General features: G+C 41.6%; 1 protein-coding gene and 1 long non-coding RNA gene across 2 annotated transcripts in view; one reads left to right on the top strand and one right to left on the bottom strand.

Moving 5' to 3' along the window:
- Nucleotides 1-18,492, top strand: part of adamts17 (ADAM metallopeptidase with thrombospondin type 1 motif, 17) — a 487,878-nt gene that overhangs the window by 119,199 nt on the left and 350,187 nt on the right. Inside the window, exon 8 of the mRNA XM_050041105.1 lies at nucleotides 1,592-1,697. Within this exon, the coding sequence (XP_049897062.1) occupies nucleotides 1,592-1,697 (106 nt within the window). The remainder of the gene's footprint in view (nucleotides 1-1,591; nucleotides 1,698-18,492) is intronic.
- LOC126388685 (uncharacterized) lies at nucleotides 16,679-18,219 on the bottom strand. Its single transcript, XR_007569771.1, has 2 exons — nucleotides 18,088-18,219; nucleotides 16,679-17,428 (listed from the first exon to the last, which is right to left on the bottom strand). It is a non-coding gene; the product is annotated as an uncharacterized LOC126388685 (long non-coding RNA).

Genomic DNA, 18,492 nt, shown 5'->3' with positions numbered 1-18,492 from the left:
GGTAAGAAAAATAATATTGTTATGTGTAATTTGTTAAGCTATTAGTAGAGGGAAAAAAGTCTGCTAGCCACTAGGCTAATTTATGCAATGTAAACATGCATTGGCTAAGGGTCACTAGCAAAAAACAATTGTTTTGTCAATGAACCTTGACAGTTATTACTCCAAGATCCAAGATTCCAAGTTTCACTTTATTGTCATTTTCAGTGGATACTAGACACAGAAAAAAACAAAATACTGTTTCTCCATCAGTGCAGAGCTGAATTTGGTACTTTTGTTAAATAATGCTGATGTTAATCCATGTTTTATGGTTGTTGGGAGATGTCTGCATTCAGGGCTTTAAGCCAGATAGTCTTGAAGATGATGGTTTGGGTTCAAATGAAAATATGTATTTCAAAAAAGGCTTTTTGACAGAAAGGGATCACTGTCCTGTTGTAGAAGCTATCGTCTCTTCATCTTCAGCTTTTTTACAAATGGTGTGATGTTTGCTTCCAGAATTTGGTAGAATTAAACTGAATCCATTCGTCTGTCCACCTGTGAAATATTCCCCATGCCACTGGCTGCAACACAAGCCCAAAGCATCATCCATCCACCCCTATGTTTAACAGTTAGACAGATGTTCTTTTCATGAAAATCTGCACCCTTTTTTCTCCAAACATCCCTTTGCTCATTGCGTCCAAAAAGTTCTATTTTAAATTCGTCAGTCCACCAGACTTGTTTCCAAAAAGCACAGGGCTTGTTTAGACATTCCTTTGCAAACTTCTGATGCTGAATTTTGTGGTGAGGACACAGCAAAAGGTTTTCTTCTGATTACTTTTTCATGAAGGTCATATTTGTACAGGTGTGGCTGCACAGTAGAACAGTGCACCACCACTCCAGAGTCCAATAAATCTTCCCGCAGGTCTTTTGCAGTCAAACAAGGGTTTTGATTTGCCTTTCTAACAATCCTACGAGCAGCTCTCTCAGAAAATTTTCTTCGTCGTCTAGACCTCACTTGACCTCTACAGTTCCTTTTAACTGTCATATCTTAATTATATCATGAACTGAGGAAACAGCTACCTGAAAACAATTTGCTATCGTGGGCATCAATTAATTTAGTTTTCAGAGTGCTAGGCAGCTGATTGTTGGGACAAGGTTTCAGGAGTCAGAGTATTTGTAAAGTGTGGCAGCACGGTGTGGTTGAGTTTCCGGCTGCTGGAGGAGGGAGGGGGAGTGTCTCAGCCGGCGATCAGACAGCTGGACAGAAGGGATGGTTCGCCCAGGGCGTAAAACTAGCCAGGACCGCCTCTGGCCATAGTCCTAATTGTACAAAACAAAAATTAATACACTAATCTGGCATAAAATATTGAAAAACATGTTTCATCTTCAACATCATGCTTTTGAAGATCATTTCATCTTCTGCTCACTTAACTATTCACAGTAAGAAAGTTTGACCAGGGGTGCCCAAAATTTTGCATTCCACTGCATGTTTCTGCAACATACAGTTGTTACCTTTGAGTATTACGGCATGTTCCTTTAAATTATCGGTTAGTGTCAAACATTACAACAAAACTGTTATTTATTAAACTCACTGTTGTCATGTCATGTGTTGTAGGTATTGCTTACCTGGGGGGTGTCTGCAGCGCCAAGAGGAAGTGTGTATTAGCAGAGGACAATGGATTAAATTTGGCCTTCACCATTGCTCATGAGCTGGGACACAAGTAGGTTTCATTGTGCTTAAGTTTCTCAATATTGCATATTGTTATACTGCTACTCTTCTCCATGTTGCTGTTGTAAGAAGTGTGAGGGAGGTGCAGGGTACTGAAGTTCAAATTTCTCCTGATAAGGCAAAACATTCTTCTCAGGGAAAAAGAAAGCTCCTTTAAGTTAAAGGGATGTTGTGTAACATTTTCAGTTGTTTATTGGCAAAAATCAATGTCTGCATTTATAAATATGTCATCATTGGTGTATTATTACCGCCACCAATAATCTGACTTATTCTCGTAAAAGGAGAATTTTGGATTTGTTTGTACATTGTGTGGGCAAGCCGTCTGGGGAGTTCCATAACGTTTCGCCATCTTGAGAATACATCCGCCAGCAAGGGACATACAGCATCGCCTTCAGCGTTTTCGCTGAGAGCCAGGCCAGCGCTGCTTGACTGAGAAGGCGAAGGAGAGGACCATGAGGCGCTTCGCTACTACCCCGGCACTACTGCAGCATAACGAAGTCCCACTCTTTGAGCATAATGCAGGATCATGCATATGCAGCATCACGGGAGACGGAATCCTCGTCAACAAGAAAGCGCAAAAGGGAATCAAAAAGGCAACGTGACTGGTGAATTAAAAAAATGAGAGTCAACATCAGGGTAGCCTTTCCCAGGTGGAGAGAGCTGCTGAAGGAGAAAGATAATGCAATCACGGCCAACACACTGTGGCTTTAAACACTTATTGTAAATGTAATCTTTCTTTAGTTTCTTGTCTTTCATGTCGTCAAATACTATTTGGATTTGGAGGCACATCTTTGCATTTGCTTTTCAGTTATGGATGAACAGTGGAAGTCCCCAGTCTGAATCATCAACCAAATGAAATCAATAGTTCCCTGGCTCACATCATATCTATCAACCAAATGAAAATCTATTTGTATATAACAGACACTAACAGGGATCATCATTTTAGAGTCCACTATGTCTGTTGCGGAGTTCATTTCAGTCCCTCCTCCACCTCCACCACATCCACAGTTCAGACAGACCCAGCTCTCTAAAAACCTGGCTATGTGACCAGTAAAGGTTGAACACGTTGAAGTTGCTTTTTTTCAAAGTTGGAGAGTCTTGCTAGCTGTATTTGGATACACTCTGGAGTGTTTTGACTGTTGTAAAGGTTTTCTGTCTTTTGTCCACAAACCGTGAAAGAGTTTCCTGACTCATGTTTATTGTGATAACAAGCACTGAGTCTCAGCATGACACATCAGACATACTGATTTCGAAACCTACCAGGAACTCCAGTTTCTTTGTTTCTCCAAAGTAAATTTGCTTCTGCTCATCTCCATTCATATCATTTTGTTTGCATTTATGCCACTTCTGTCTACTTTTGCAGAGTTTGCCCTGTGCAGCTGCAGGAAATCTAGAGCATGTACTGTGTGACAAAATAATCTCAACTCATGGTCCACTCACTCATCACGTGGCCTGTGTCGAATGTTGCTCCGCTCATGACAAGTAATCGTACTCTGTGTGAAGGAGATTGTAAACCCTGTCTTGGTTTTAAAAAAATGATGATTATGTCGGATATGAGAAAACTGTGATGTTGTGGGACACATATACAATTATTTCTTGTAATGTGATCAGCACTCCACACTCAGGCCATCACTTTGAGCCAGTTCCATTTGCTGACATGGACTAAGAGATAGGTTAAATTAATGTCATTGTTATTAAAGCAAGAGTTGGCACAAACTTGCCTCGGTAAGCTCATAGTGCAGGGCAGACAGGACAACATTCAACACAGCATACCAATGAAACTATCCTATAGATAACAGATTTGTTAAATTGGTAAAATACCATGAATAATTAGAGAAGATATAAATGTATGTGCCAAAGGTTTAACATTTTGTCCAGTTTTTATCCAGCTTTAAAGGTACACCCTATCCTATATGTTTAGACCCTGGTTCATTTTATCTACATGCTCTGACAAATTGAAAGATCTTAGCCGTCATGCGCTCAGATTTTAAGTTTCATGTTCCGACAGCCTGCCGAGGCTAGCACAACTGGCTTGTTTTTAGCTTAGGAGCTAACCAACAGGGAGTGCAGATACTGGATCAAGACCGTGACAATCTTCAAACTAAAGCCTAATCTCAGCAGCAGGTACACTTGTTGGACCCTTATAGGTAGGATTTGCTGTTTGATGCTGGATGTCCTGTCTGTGGATCATCTAATTCGCCTCTGCTAATACCTTATCAACGCTGTCGACTCCGGGTTGGAGCCCACGCGTCCACCGCATCTACTATCCATGGCTTCACTCACCTCCCCATCCAGCTGTGTCAGCTGTGCCAGCATGGCTGTTAAGATTGTAGAGTTGAAAGGAAGAATATCTACGCTCTACTGAGAGACCTCAATCAGTCCGAGTTGGCAACATGACTTCCAGCACAATCACGCTGAGCACAGGATCCCCTCAAGGCTGTGTACTCAGCCCTTTGCGGTTTACGCTGCTTACACATGACTGTGTAACGAGACACCAGGGGAACCTGATTTTCAAGTTTGCAGATGACACTACAGTTGTAGGGCACATCCATTGTCCACAATGAAGACGTGTAGGGATGTGGTCAAACATCTGAAGGGCTGGTGCAGAGACAGCAACCTCAATGTGGAGAAAATGAAGGAGATGATCGATGACATCAGGAGGTCACAGCCTGAGCACACACCTCTCTGCATCAGCGGAGAGAGTGGACAACATCAGGGTCCTGTGGGTGCAGATCTCTGAGGATCTCTCCTGGTCCCAGCATACCATCAAGGTCACAAAGCGTGCCAAGCAGAGACTGCATTTCCCCAGAAAATTAAAACGAGCATCCCTCCCAACCAACATCCTCACCACATTCTCCAGAAGTGTGGTTGAGAGCGTCATGACATATTTCCACCTGGTATGCCAGCTGTAATGAGGTAGACAAAAAAGCCCTGCAGAGGATAGTGAGGACAGCAGAGAGGATCATTGAAGTGCCACTTCCCTCAGTCCAGGAACTTTTTCAGAGCCAATGCAGGGACAGGGCTCTGAGCATTATCAGGGATCCTTCACACCCTCTCCACAGGAACTTTGAACTGCTGCCTTTAGGCAAATACTACCACAGTGTCAAGTCTAGGACCAGTAGACTGCTTAACAGCTACCTCCCACAAGCTGTTAGGATGCTAAACAGTTATACTGGACTCTCCATATCATGTACCTTATACAAACTGCACAGCACTGCACATGGTCACTTTTTATGCCAAATCCCAATTGTCACTTTTTATGAAAATAGTCAGTGCTAATGTGTGAGTGTCATACTGGACTTTTAGTTTGGGATTTATAGCCGGATAGTAAGGGTTTTATTGTATTTTATTTTATTTTTTATTTATTTATTTTTTTATACTTGTCTGCATTGGTCTTCGTAACTTAGCGCCACAAAAGGGTGTAAGCTTTTTATGAAGATTGATGCACTGTTAGTCTTGCAGTCAAGTATTTTATACCCATACTGTGCGTGATTGTGACCGTCACCCACCCTCCCTGGAGACTAGCCTATCAGCCTTTATTGGAAAAACTTCCTAATATGAGCCAGAGAGGGCCGTGATACACTATAGTGTGTCAAGGGGAGAGTAAGGGACAAGCAGGGGGGATTGAGGGACAGGTGCTTAAGTCCTGAGTTACAGTATATAGCGACAGTGCATGCGGAGAAGAAGGAGGAAAAAAAAAAAAAAAAACAGAGGAGAAACAGGCAGTGTAGCTGATGTATTGTGGCCTTGAGGTTGTTGTGCTCCATACAGATTACCGAAAATAAACAAATAAATGTATAATAAAGAAAAGAAAAGAAAAGAAAAAAAAAAGTCTATACTGAACACCAGAAATGTGAGAGTCCTGGTGGTGGAGGAAAGCCCGATTATGGAGAAGAGTTGCCAGAGCAGTGTGGTAGGTTTGAGAAGCAACTGAGCCCCTTTTGAGTGATCCCATTGGTTCTTTGCGATGCGTCACGGAGCTGAAGTATCGGACATGCATGCATGTATTTGAACCCTGCCAATGTGTTTATGAGAACCATCACCAGGGTCCAGGGCCAATGTCCCAGCCCAGCGGGGGAAGGCGGGCGGTAAGGCACCCCAAGGCCGCAGGAGCCCCCGCCGCGCAGGAGCACAGGCCAACCCGCACCCCCGCCAGTACCCCCCCAGACTGCCCCAGACCCAAAGCTGGAGACCCTGCCACCCCCCAGGCACACAGGGCGAGCAGTCCAGACACACCCGCCCCCCAGGGGAAACCGCCCGGCCCCGCGATCCCCCACAGAGCCAGAGAGCAGGCCCGGATTCAAGGGAGAGAGGGTGCACCTAACACATGCTTAAGGTCTTGAATTCTGATGAACCGCTGTGGTATATTGTGGTGAGAGAGATAGAGGGATTAGGGGTTACATCATTAACAGAAACACATTACATATTACACAATAGTTTTTCTTGAGTTGTAATATTTATATGTACAGGTGACATATGCTCACAGGCTGAGTGGCACTATACAGACACATTTAGTGAGTGGATAAATGGTGACCATTTTTCTGTAAAGTATGTTAATTGGTTTCTGTGGCCAGCAGATATTTTCTCCAGCGAAATAGGTTCTGCAAGGAGATTCAGCCAATGGTTGATGTTGAGGGTCTGTTTATCTTTCCAATTGACTAGGATTGTTTTCTTGGCGATGGCGAGAGCTACAAGAAGAGAATTGCAGTGGCTGTTTGGGAGGTCAATTGTCATCAGGTCACCAACTAAGCACAGGTTGGGAGATAATGGGATCCTGCAGTCCAAAATGGAGGACAGTTTTTGAGTGACTGTTGAGCAAAAGTGCTGGACGGGTGAACATAACCAGAGAGCATGAAAATAGGTGTCTGCAGTGTTCTGAGAACGCTGAGTTCATATGTCAGATTGACTGAAGCCCATTCTGTTCATCTTTTGATGGGTGATGTGTGTTCTGTGGAGTACTTCAAATTGGATAAGTTGTATATTAGTGTTTCTTGTCATCTTAAATGTATTTTTGCATATTTGAGTCCAGAAGTTAGGGTCCAGTGATACACCCAGCTCCTTTTCCCATTTTAAAATTGGTAAATGTATAGAACTGGTCTCTGACAGTAATTTATAAGTCTTAGAAAGGTTCTTTTTATTTCTCGGAGAAAGCTTTGTAATATGTTTGGCAAATTCTGGTGGCTGCAAAGTATCCTGAGGCGCTGGAATTCTCCTTTTGATTGTTTTTTCAATTGTAAATATTGTAGAAAATTTCCATTTCTTATTTCAAAAGTTTGAAATAAGTTTGTGTATGTCATAAGTATATTGTCTTGGAAAAGGTGGTGAAGATGAGTTACTCCCTTCATCTCCCATGTGCTAAAATGGAGAGGTCTTTTGTTAATTTCAAAATCTGGGTTGTGCCAAATTGGAGAGAGCAAGCAAGGTTGTATTTGAGAGTTTTTGATTTCTAGTGTTTTCCACCAGGCTGACAAGGTGGAAGCAATCATTGGGTTCTTAAAACAGTTATGACGTCTGAGTGTAGTGGTGATAAACGGGAGGTCAGATTGTTGCAGTCCGCCTGTTCTAGTTCGAGCCAGGAGTTGTAGTCTTCGTTAGGATATAACCATTTGGATAGGTATTGTAGCTGGTTAGCGAAATAGTAATGTTTAAAGTTAGGAGCGTCCAATCCCCCTTCCAATTTGTTTTTCTGAAGGGTGCTTAGGCTAATTTTTGCTGTTTTGTCTTTGAGTAGAATTTTATAGTTGCAGAATCTAATGACAGGAACCACTTTGATGTGGGTTTGAATGGAATCATGGAAAAAAAAAAAAAAGTTAATTTGGGGTAGAGTTTTCATTTTCACTGTGGCTATTCGTCCCAGGAGGGAGATGGGAAGATTATTACAGCGCTTCAGGTCACCACAGATCTTATCTAGCAGCGGGCTGAAGTTCAGGTGGACCAGGTCTGATAGTTTGGGTGAAATATTCATGCCAAGATATCTTATGTTGCCCACAGGGAAAGAAAATTTTTGGTCTGCAGGATTCCAAGAGTTCTCCATTATTGGCAGTATTGTCGATTTGGACCAGTTGATGGAGTAGTCGGAAAGTTTAGAAAAATTTGTTATAAGATTAAATACTTCTTGTAAAGACGATTTCAGTTCTTGTAGATAAAGTAAAATGTCGTCGGCATATAGATTAATTTTGTGCTCTGAATTGGCGGAATGGATACCTATGATCTTCCTGTTCTGACGGACTGCCACAGCCAATGGTTCGATGAATATTGGAAACAGTGGAGGTGAGAGTGGGCACCCTTGTCTTGTTCCTCTCTGCAAAGTGAAACTTTGAGATGTGATCCCGTTGGTGGTGACTGTGGCCTTAGGGGAATTATATAAGGCTGATACCCACTGGATAAATGACTCTCCAAAGCCAAATCCACTCAGGGTGGCAAAGAGGAAGGACCAGTTGACCTTGTCGAGTGACAAAATAATTGCTTTTGTGTTGCCACGTTGTACTTTACTCATCAGATTAAGAACTCTTCTGACGTTATTACTTGAGTGTCTGCCATTAATGAATCCCGTTTAATCATTAAGAATTATTGATGCGATTATTTTCTCCAGCCTAGAAGCGAGTGCCTTTGAGATCATTTTGATATCACTATTGATTAGTGATAGAGGACGGTAGCTAGAAGGAAGTGTGGGGTCTTTGTCTGGCTTTAGTAATAATTTGATTGCTGCTGTATTCATGTGAGGTCTTATACCTCCGTTCTTTTTGATCTCTGTCACTGTCCTGAAGAAAAGTGGTGCTAATATTGTCCAGAAATGTTTTATAAATTTGGCAGGAAAGCCATCTGGTCCTGGAGCCTTACCTGTTGGCATTTTGTCTAATGCGCTCTCTAGGTCATTAATAGTCAGGGGAGTGTCTAAGATGTTTCTGTGTTCAGTGGATAATTAAGGTAAATTTAGGTTATCGAGAAAAGCCTGAATATCTTCTGGGTTTGGATTGTTTACTGTTGAATATAAGTTATGGTAGAAAGTATAGAAAATCTGATTAATCTCCTGAGGAGATTGTGTGTAATTGCCGGACGGCCCCTGGATTGTTGGTATCAGAGATTTTTCTTTATTGCGTTACTATATCTTAGCTGCTGTGTGATAAATTCAGTTTTCTTTGATAGAATATTGTCCAGTTGCGATTTTGTACACTGTAATTGGGTCCATACTTGATCACTTGGATTGTTTGCATATTCCTGTGTTAGTTGTTTAATTTTTTCCTCAATGTTTTTTTCTGCTTGCAATTCCTGTTTCTTCTTGTAGGAGGAGTATGATATAATTTTTCCTCTGATTACTGCCTTCCCAGCTTCCCATATTAAAGATGGAGATAAAGTTGGAGAGTCATTGTCTTCAAGAAAGTTTGCCCACTCCCGTCTCACCATTTTGTCAAAGTCTGGGTCTTTAAGTAAAGAGATATTAAAGCGCCATGTTGGGGGCCGTTTATGGATGGTTTCTATTTGCAGATTGAGTGATATTGGTGCATGGTCGCTGATAATGATCGGGTGTATTTTTGTGGTAATTTTTTGTGAGATGGAGTTATTTAAGAGGAAAAAGTCAATTCTTGAAAATGAGCGATGCACAGGAGAGAAGAAGGTATATTCCCTCTTCGATGGGTATTTGAGTCTCCAGCCATCGCCAAGCCCAAAATCATCCATATATTCCTGTATTACCTTAGCCGATTGTGATTGTTTTGTGTGTGCTGAGTTACTAGATCGGTCTAGTGAAGCATTTAGGACTGTGTTAAAGTCTCCTCCAATTATAGTTGTCGAGCTGTCTGACAGGTTAGATAGTAGAGAGAAGATTGTGTGAAAGAAGGCTGGATCATCATTATTAGGGGCATACAGATTAACGATTGTATATAATTTGTTAAAGATTGTTGCCTGAATAATGATGTAGCGGCCTTCTGGGTCTGTTACCGTGCTGTTTAAAGTAAATGGTAGTCTCTTGTGGACCATGATAGAGACACCTCTTTGTCTGCTGTTATAGCAGGATGAAAAAATTTGATTAAAATTTGGATCTTTAAGAGATTTTTCTTCTGACTTTAGTAAGTGGGTTTCTTGTAGGAGAAAAATATCTGTTTTCAATTTTGTGACAAAGTCCATCACTCACGCCTGTGAGCAAATGCCATGTACATTCCAGGATACCAAGTTTAACTGTGACATGGAGGAGGGAAAAAAGAGAGAGGAGAAGAAAGGGGAGAATTCTGGGTGGAGTATGTGAAGTGTACGTTCACACCTTGTGAGATTTTTTTTTCTTTTTTCCTTTTCACTAGTTCAGTGTTGTGTTCATTATATATATACATATATATCCATATATCCACATGTACATACATATACATCTACATATACACATACATACATATATACCAGGGCCGCACAATTAATCGCATTGCAATCGCAGGAATGCTTAATTATTTGTTGCAGGAGAAATGTGTCAAAATACCATTTTGAATTAAATATTAGATTAAATATTGTCATGCTGCAGAGATGTTGTGGGTTATATATTATATTCTGCAGACTTAAGAAGACGTCTCTGTTTTGTACAGATCCCTGCAATAGTCGCACCTTAGTCATTTTGATATGTTTTTCAAAGATAATGAAAATAATGATGTAAAAGTTGCCATTCGCCTTAATATTACAGCTCATATCACTATCGCAATATCAATCAAAGTAATCGCAATTAGATATTTTTTTCAAAATTTTTCGCGTCCAACGCCTCATCGCTCAAGTTGAAAATATTGAACTTTTGAGGCGAATTCGCGTGATGAAAGCCAATCAGTGTTGAGATTCTCCCGACGTCACTGGCGTGTGTCAACAACGTCCAGTTGTTGACACAACAATAAACTGCTACTCACCGGAGACAGATGGACAGACGCTCGGCAGCTGAAATGGAGCGCCTGTAGTTGGTGACCTGCCGGGAGATCCTGGCGCCAACCGCTGAAATCGGCTATCATCCAGACGGAGTTCCTGGAGGAGGTGGTGAAACTCGCCGAGCTGGATGCGCTAATGCAGGATAGGGTGAACCCAAAAACGGCGGCGTTTGGCCCTCCGACGCATCTGGGACTTCCAGAGCAGGTACAAAGCAGCGATGGTGGTTATCTCAGCCATGGTCGTCAGTGACGTCTTGACACCCTGACGTCCAGTTGTTGATGCCGAGATGGAGGAGAAACTTATCATTGTGGTGTGCGGCTACCCGGAGCTATATGATACTACGTGTCTACTCTGCAGAGACCGCAACAAAAAGGAGACTGGTCTACTTGGTAAGTTCTGTAAATATGTGTCCTTAATTAGTTTGCAGAATGGTTGTACTATGAACGTTAGCACTAGCTTAGCTCCAGTTAGCACAGCCGGCTTCCCCGCTACTCGCGCGAATGACGCGATAACGCGAATTAACAAAATGGTCAGGCGTCTAAACTCACGCGTTACGGGCGGCGCGTTACGAGCGAGTAATTCGCTTCACTCGTGCCCGGTGTGAACACTACTTCAGTCACACAGAGAAAATCCAATCCTCGGGAAGTCAGGAAATCCTTCAGGATAAACATTTTGTTCGCTAGCGATCTAGCATTAACCAGCCCAATCCTGGCAGGAACCGGCGGGTCAGCTGTCCGGGGAGCCACACACAGAGGCCGCAGGTTGTGCAGATTCACCCCGCGCCAGCAGGGACGAGGAGAGCAGGGGCCGCGGGGCTGGAACACCTCATCCGGGCCGACGACAGGTACCAGCCAGGCGTCGACAGGGTCCAGCTAGTGCCGAGAAATAAAGAGGCGAGGCACCGCTCCATACTCAGTCCAAGAAGCCGTGGAAGTGCTCGCCAAACAGGCCTTCAGCCTTACCAGCCGACCGCTGCATTTACCCCGGCGGCAGTGGCGCTTACGCCGGAGAGGTGGAGCTGGGGTGCGGCAGAGGTGAGCTGGGATCCCCGATAGGAGGGGGGGCAAAGTTTTCCCGTCTTGTTGTTTCATTCATCCCCAAAACAAACACATGCACGAGCCAGGTAAGCGTCTTTACGACAATACGCGCTAGAGCTCATGGGAAATGTAGGCTTCATTCCGGCAAAACACTACCGCTTTTGTCCACAGGGTCGCCAAAATCAACTCAAAATGAAAGTTTCTTGTAGGGGCTTTAAAGACATATTCTCAAATAATAAGTTTACCTGTCCTCATGCCTTTTGAAGGAAGTGTTTGACACTGTAGGTCCTGCCATTTCACGTATCCTAAACAGTAGTCTAGCGAATGGTTTTGTTCACTCTTGCTTTAAATATGTGGTAGTACATCCCATTATTGAAAAGCCTAACCTTGATGCAACCATTTGAAACAATTTCTGGCCTATTTCTCAGCTGGCATTTTTCTGCTGTGGAAATTGTCTACTCTTAACTTCTGTCCTTTTTTAGAAAATAACAACATTATGGAAAAATTTCAGTCAGGTTTCAGGACACGCCACAGCACAGAGTCAGCTCTACTTAAAGTATTCAATGATCTACTGCTGTCCCTTCACTCAGGTAAATGTGCCATGCTAATTCTTTAAACCTTTGCTCAGCCTTTGATGCAGTTGACCATTCTATTCTACTGAGCTGTCTTGAGCTCCAAGTCGGTATCTAGGGTAGCACCCTCCAATGGTTCGGCAACTATCTTACAGATAGATCCTTCTCTGTCAAAACTGGAAATATGTTTTCATCCTCTGCTCCGATCACCTGTGGTGTACCCCAAGGCTACATCTTGGGACCCATCCTTCAATAAATACAATATCTCCTACCACTGCTATGCAGATTTTACTCAGCTTTACTTCCCATTAGAAGTGATACGAATAATGACACAGTTAGGTCCCTCCTGGACTGCCTCCAAGATGTGAAGTCTTGGATGGCAAAAACCTGACTTCAACTAAATGATAGTAAGACATAGTGGTCTTATTTGGCCCCTCCAACTCCATCCGGGGTATGGTAAACCACCTAGGGCCCCTGGCACCTAGCCTTCATGTCCAGGCCTGTCATCTTTGACTTAGCTTTAAAATTTGACAAACAAATGAACTCTGTAGTGAAAGGTTGCTTTTCCAACCAGAAACATTGCCAAATTCAAACCAGTCCTCTCATTTCATGACCTAAAGATAGTCATGAATGACCTAATTTCCTCTCATTTGGATTACTGTAGTGCTCTTTATGTGGGTATAGGCCAGTCCTCCTTATCTCACTTGTTGACGGTACAGAATGCTGCTGCTACACATCTAACTGGGACACGGAAAACAGACCACATTACACTGTACTGGCATCCCTGCATATGGTCATCATTAGGATATGCTTTTATTTTGAAAGTATTTTGAAAGTCTGTGTCACTGGCAGCAAAGAGGAAGACGAAGAGGATTACACTATTTAATCGGAAATAAATCTGTGTTGATCAGTTTTTTACTCACATTCACACATTCAGTGAACCCTTTTTTTACCCACTTTTTTTTTTTAAAAGTGCCTGGACAAAACCTTAGAAAAACATGTGTAAAATGTTTCCTTTATGTGATATAGATATCCACTTTGAACTTGAAAGGAAATAGTCAGGTTAAAAGAAAAACAAAAAAGCTTTGATTTCAGCGTTTTGAAACTTATGTAACTTAATGACAGAGGCAATTATGGTGATTCTGATTCTTAAAATGGAACAAGAACAGCTTTCACTTTACCTTGAGAATGCCTTAAATAGGCGTTTTAGGTGAATTTTACAGGATGCTTATTTAAGGTTAAACAGATTATAGTGCCCAAGAAATTAAACTCTTTCACATTTTATTATTTTGTGATTGATAAATATAGTTTTTGGACCTGGAAGATGTAGACTCTTTACATTAAAAGACTAGCAGTGAGGCATAAAAAAGTGACTAGAACTCAGCTTATTTCTTCACACTGTGTGGTAGTAAGATGTCTGTTAAGGCTGGAGACATACAGTGTAACTGGGATGTCAGTTGAGACTTGTATGTGTGCAGAGAGCTGATTCCAAATTCACCTGAAAAACATGCCAAAGTATATGAACAGTTGTAACAGCTTGGGACCTATGCCAGGTCCCTCGTGAATTAATCACAGTTTGCATCAAGCTGCTTTGGGGGCCAGGAAAGGTAACAGGCTGGCACACACTGTGTCTGACTGCTGCCCATGTACATGCACAGTATGCAAGCAGTGTTACATAAGCACATACTGGGACATTCACACACAAACACTCAAATACACAAAAACACACACACACACACACACTACAAGGAATTGTTGTCAAGTAGCTATTAGAACACTAAGGTACTTGTATAAACTCTGAGCTCAGGCTGGCATTGTGTGGAAGTTTTGACTGGCCAGAAGCACAGCACATTAGATTGTATCAAATAAAAACTGAACTAAAAACTGAACTACACGCATTTATACTCCTTACATACTGTATGTATACATAAAGCATGATCCCTATTGTAATTGTGCAGTTTCAGCTCTCATTCTGACAGTTTCAGACTCAGCTGCAAACTGACCCACTGCATGCTGGAGGTCACAGTGTGATGTTACCCTGTACCAGGGTCGTTAATAAAAGATTTAGATATATGCAACTAGTATTAGAACAAAAAACAAAAAATATGAGCCATACAAGAACAATTTAAGGGGTAGCATATGCTAACATTGGCTAATTAGCAGTAAACACAAAGTATAACTGAGGCTGATAAGAATGTCCTCAGTTTTACAGGTATTAAGTTAAAAAAAAAAAAAAAAACAAAGAAAGAAAGAAATACCTGATTATGGCGCTAGATGGAATGTCAGAAGATCACAAAAGTAACTACAATTCACCCTGTGGGGAACATGAATGGCTGTACTAAATTTCATGGCAGCCCACCCAATATTTGCTGTGATATTTCCCTTTCAACCAAATCCAAAATCCACAGGTTTATTCCAAAAACAGGCAGGAGTCAAAACCAGAGTGGCAGACATAGAAAGGCAAACTAACTGGGCAGTGACTGAGTCCATATAAAGTCAAACAGGGTTCAAATAAACAGAATCAGATGACAGGTAATAAACACTGGAATGCTTATGCCTACCCTACCCTAGAAGAGTTTGACAAGACTTTTTAAAGACTAAAGTTTGACACCTTCTCACAACTAAAGACAATGAGACTTTTTTGGTCACGCACTGAGATATTTTCAAATACTGGGGATCTGTAATGGTCCCGTTTTGGAAGACTAGAACTACAGTAGATTCCTTTGAGAGTATTTCCCATCCTGCTCCTGGTGAAAAATATTACACCAAACTTCCTTCAAGAAATATGGCATATTAACAATTCCTTACATTCCTTACAACTCAAGAAACACAAGATAAATGGTGTCATATGTTGTCAGTATTATTGTCATGTAGTCTGGTATCAAGTTATCCATAAAACTGAACTGTTTTTGCGTAAAACCTTTGCATTTTGGATTTTTTCATCTCAACTCACAATCAGAATCTATTTTGGTTGCACTTTTATAGTGGGAGGAGACTGTAGGAATGAAGCAAAATGAGGCAAATTGTTTAAAAGATTTCTGACTAAAATAAATGCTGGTTGGTGGATCAGATACATGCCCGGTCAAACATCTACTCTTGTCACTCCACAACTCCACCAGTTTCTTCTCCTTTTTCACAACTGCTCACATTCTTGCATTTCGCGGGAGTCTACTCCTAGCCTGGCATTGCCAGACCCAATTCGCAAAACGCAAATGGGTCTGGACACGGAGTGTACATTTCCTCTATTCCCAAGGGGTGGTATCAAAGGCTGTCACTCAAAGTGCCCCTTCACGCAATTGGAAAGATGGAAAACCAATCCGAGTAAACGTAACGTGTGACGTAGGCTAGCACAACGCCACTATAAACAGACCAGCAAGCTGCAGCGGAGATGAGCTGTGATGATGTCTGAGAAAGAGTGTTGCCGAGGATTTCCTCCTCACTGTGGAAGCTGAGTTGCATGGCTGTGATTCCCAGCTTGGTCGCTTCCCTGACCTGCTCCTCCATGAGAGCAACTAGCGGAGAAACAACAATAGCCACTGGGTCCCATCTTTTTCCCGATCAACGGAGCCAGTTGGTAAATTAAACTTTTACCAAACCCCGTAGGGAGGACGGCAAACACATCCTTTTTTTCATTAAAAGCTTTCAGTGCAGCCATTTGCTCTGCTTTTAAAGAAAATGTACATTCCAGTTCATTCAACACATTTACCATAGCAGTTTCAAAATCAACACCTGGTCATTTCCCACCTACTTTCTCCAGTCTTACAGCATAACTCGCGGCCACTTACCATGTAATAGTCTTACAGCATAACTCGCGGCCACTTACCATGTAATTCGCGGAACTTAAGGTGTAACTTCCGAATCATTTTAAGTATATTGAATGAAATAGTCTACTGTACAATATATTTAAGTATATTGAATGAAATAGTCTACTGTACAATATAAACAAATGCTTTTGTTCTTTGCTCAAGGCAGTTGTGACAATAATTGTTTGTAAGTGTCAGCAGGCAAGCTTCACTCACATTCCAGGGATTTATTATGTTTTGTCTTATAGCCTACTTAATTGTATGATTTGAAATAAGAATATGTTGAAAACGGCATCGGTGGCTTAGTGGATAGAGCAGGCGCCCCATGTATAAGGCTGTTGCCGCAGCGGCCTGGGTTCGAATCCAGCCTGTGGCCCTTTGCTGCATGTCATCCCCTCTGTCTCTCCCCCTTTCACACTTAGCTGTCCTGTCCATTAAAGGCAAAATGCCCCAAAAAATATCTTAAAAAAATAAAAAAGAATATGTTGAGAAATGGGTACATATTATGGAAATTGGCTTATAACAGGCCGGCTGGTATACAAAGCAAACTTACCTTTCTCAAATGCACATCTGTGGAAGTCTTGTATTGTCATCCCAGGACTAAACACAAACAATACAGTAATGTAAAAATATACATATATTTTTAAATGCACAATAATGAGTCATTCAGAGAGTTATAAAATGTTTTTATTTTTTAATTACAAAGAAATCACATGACAGGTGCTATTCTCTCATCCATACTACAGTACAGTACAGTAATGTAATTAGTGTGTAAGTAGAGCCTACTTTCCCTGGAAGTACAGACTAACGCTGGGGAACCGGGCTGGATTATGAAGTTTGCACTGTTCTCCCCTCCTTAGTGTGTAAGTAGAACCTACTTTCCCTGTAATTAGTGTTGAAATAGAGCCTACTTTCCTTGGAAGTACAGACAAACACTGGGGAACCGGGCTGGATTATGAAGTTTGCACTCTTCTCCCCTCCTTAGTCTGTAGATTGGCACTCAGATGTTAACCCTTTAAACATAGTTAGTTCAATGCTTCACAAGGTAACAGTATTACCAGAAAATAATATGTGTCCCTGACAAAAAATAACAGAGTTCCACTGGTTGTCTTATTCAAGTTCAAGTTCAGTTTTGTTCCTTCTGTTATAAACTGTTGAGTTTAATTTTAATCCTTTATTGTGACAAATGCACTTTTTAAGTCAGAAGTCAAGTGTAAAAGGTCCTCTTGATACTACTACCACACTGGAGTGTGAAGCTCAACTGATGGAGATGGAAGAATGGATGGGCTCCTGCGGATAAAAGGTGATCTTGATCCAACTCCTTGGGTCAAGGCAGAGATCAGGTTCATGGGTGGCTCGCCATCTCTCTCGTCACGTAGAATCCATATGTAATTTTCCATAGGATCTCAAAAACCTCACCTGTGTAGAAACAGAGCTGTTACTATTTTGCATCATCAACTTCAATTGTTTTATGGCCATAATCAATATCACATAAATACATCACAGTAACACAAAGTGAGCAGATGAATAACTTTTAACTGTACAGTTTTTCTCAGCATGGAATACTTTATCCTGTCTTTACATTTCACATCATGAATTATTAGCCTTTTAATCCATAACATGTGATTATTAAGCATATTAATCAATTCCAAATAATACGCATTTCCTTTTGAACTACAAAGTTAATGTTTTTAACCATTTGTTTAACATTTTTCAACTTAACTATGAATAACAAAATCATGTATGCTATTAACACACACATTTCGAAACTGTAGGCTACACTAGTACACACACTGTGTTACGCTTAACTATTCATCGTTAATAACATCCATAACCAACTGTAATGGTGCAAATGTATACAGTACACTACTAACACAAATACAAATGGCAACGACCTTGAGGCAAAAGTAACTGTAAAGTGCTACAGCTGTAGCACTTTACAGTTACTAGTAGGTCGTGAACAGTAATTGCAACGCCAAGTTAGTGTGGTATAGAGGAAAGCACACACTTTACATGGCGGGCGCTGATATCATCTGCAGCACGAGCTAACATCGCTAGCTGCGTTAGCATTAACTCACCAAGACGTTGATAAACACGGTAAAACTCCCATCGCACAGGTCTTCAGTTCCTCCCTCACGTCTCTTGCGAGTATCTCGGAGTGTTAGCTTTGTGTTTACATCAACATTTCTCACCGTAGACATTGTGTAATTGTTTACATCAACATTTCTCACCGTAGACATTGTGTAATTTCACTCGTTTCTCTTTGTTGTCTGCTCGTGTCATTCCTGTGCCTATGAGTACAAGCTCCTCGCTGAAAGGTGGGCCTTTCTACCTTTAACCAATGGGAAGTGTGCGCCTCCCTGTTTGACCAATGACAGCTGGTCTAAGCAGAGTGACTGTAATTGACACCTTGTTTGATCAATAAGACTATGCCAGAGCGATGTAGTTAGATTGACAGGTAAAAACAAACAAACAAACAAACA

Source organism: Epinephelus moara, chromosome 1, assembly GCF_006386435.1.
Source record: "Epinephelus moara isolate mb chromosome 1, YSFRI_EMoa_1.0, whole genome shotgun sequence".
Taxonomy (NCBI): Eukaryota; Metazoa; Chordata; class Actinopteri; order Perciformes; family Serranidae; genus Epinephelus; species Epinephelus moara.
This window is presented reverse-complemented; position numbering and strand designations above follow the sequence as displayed.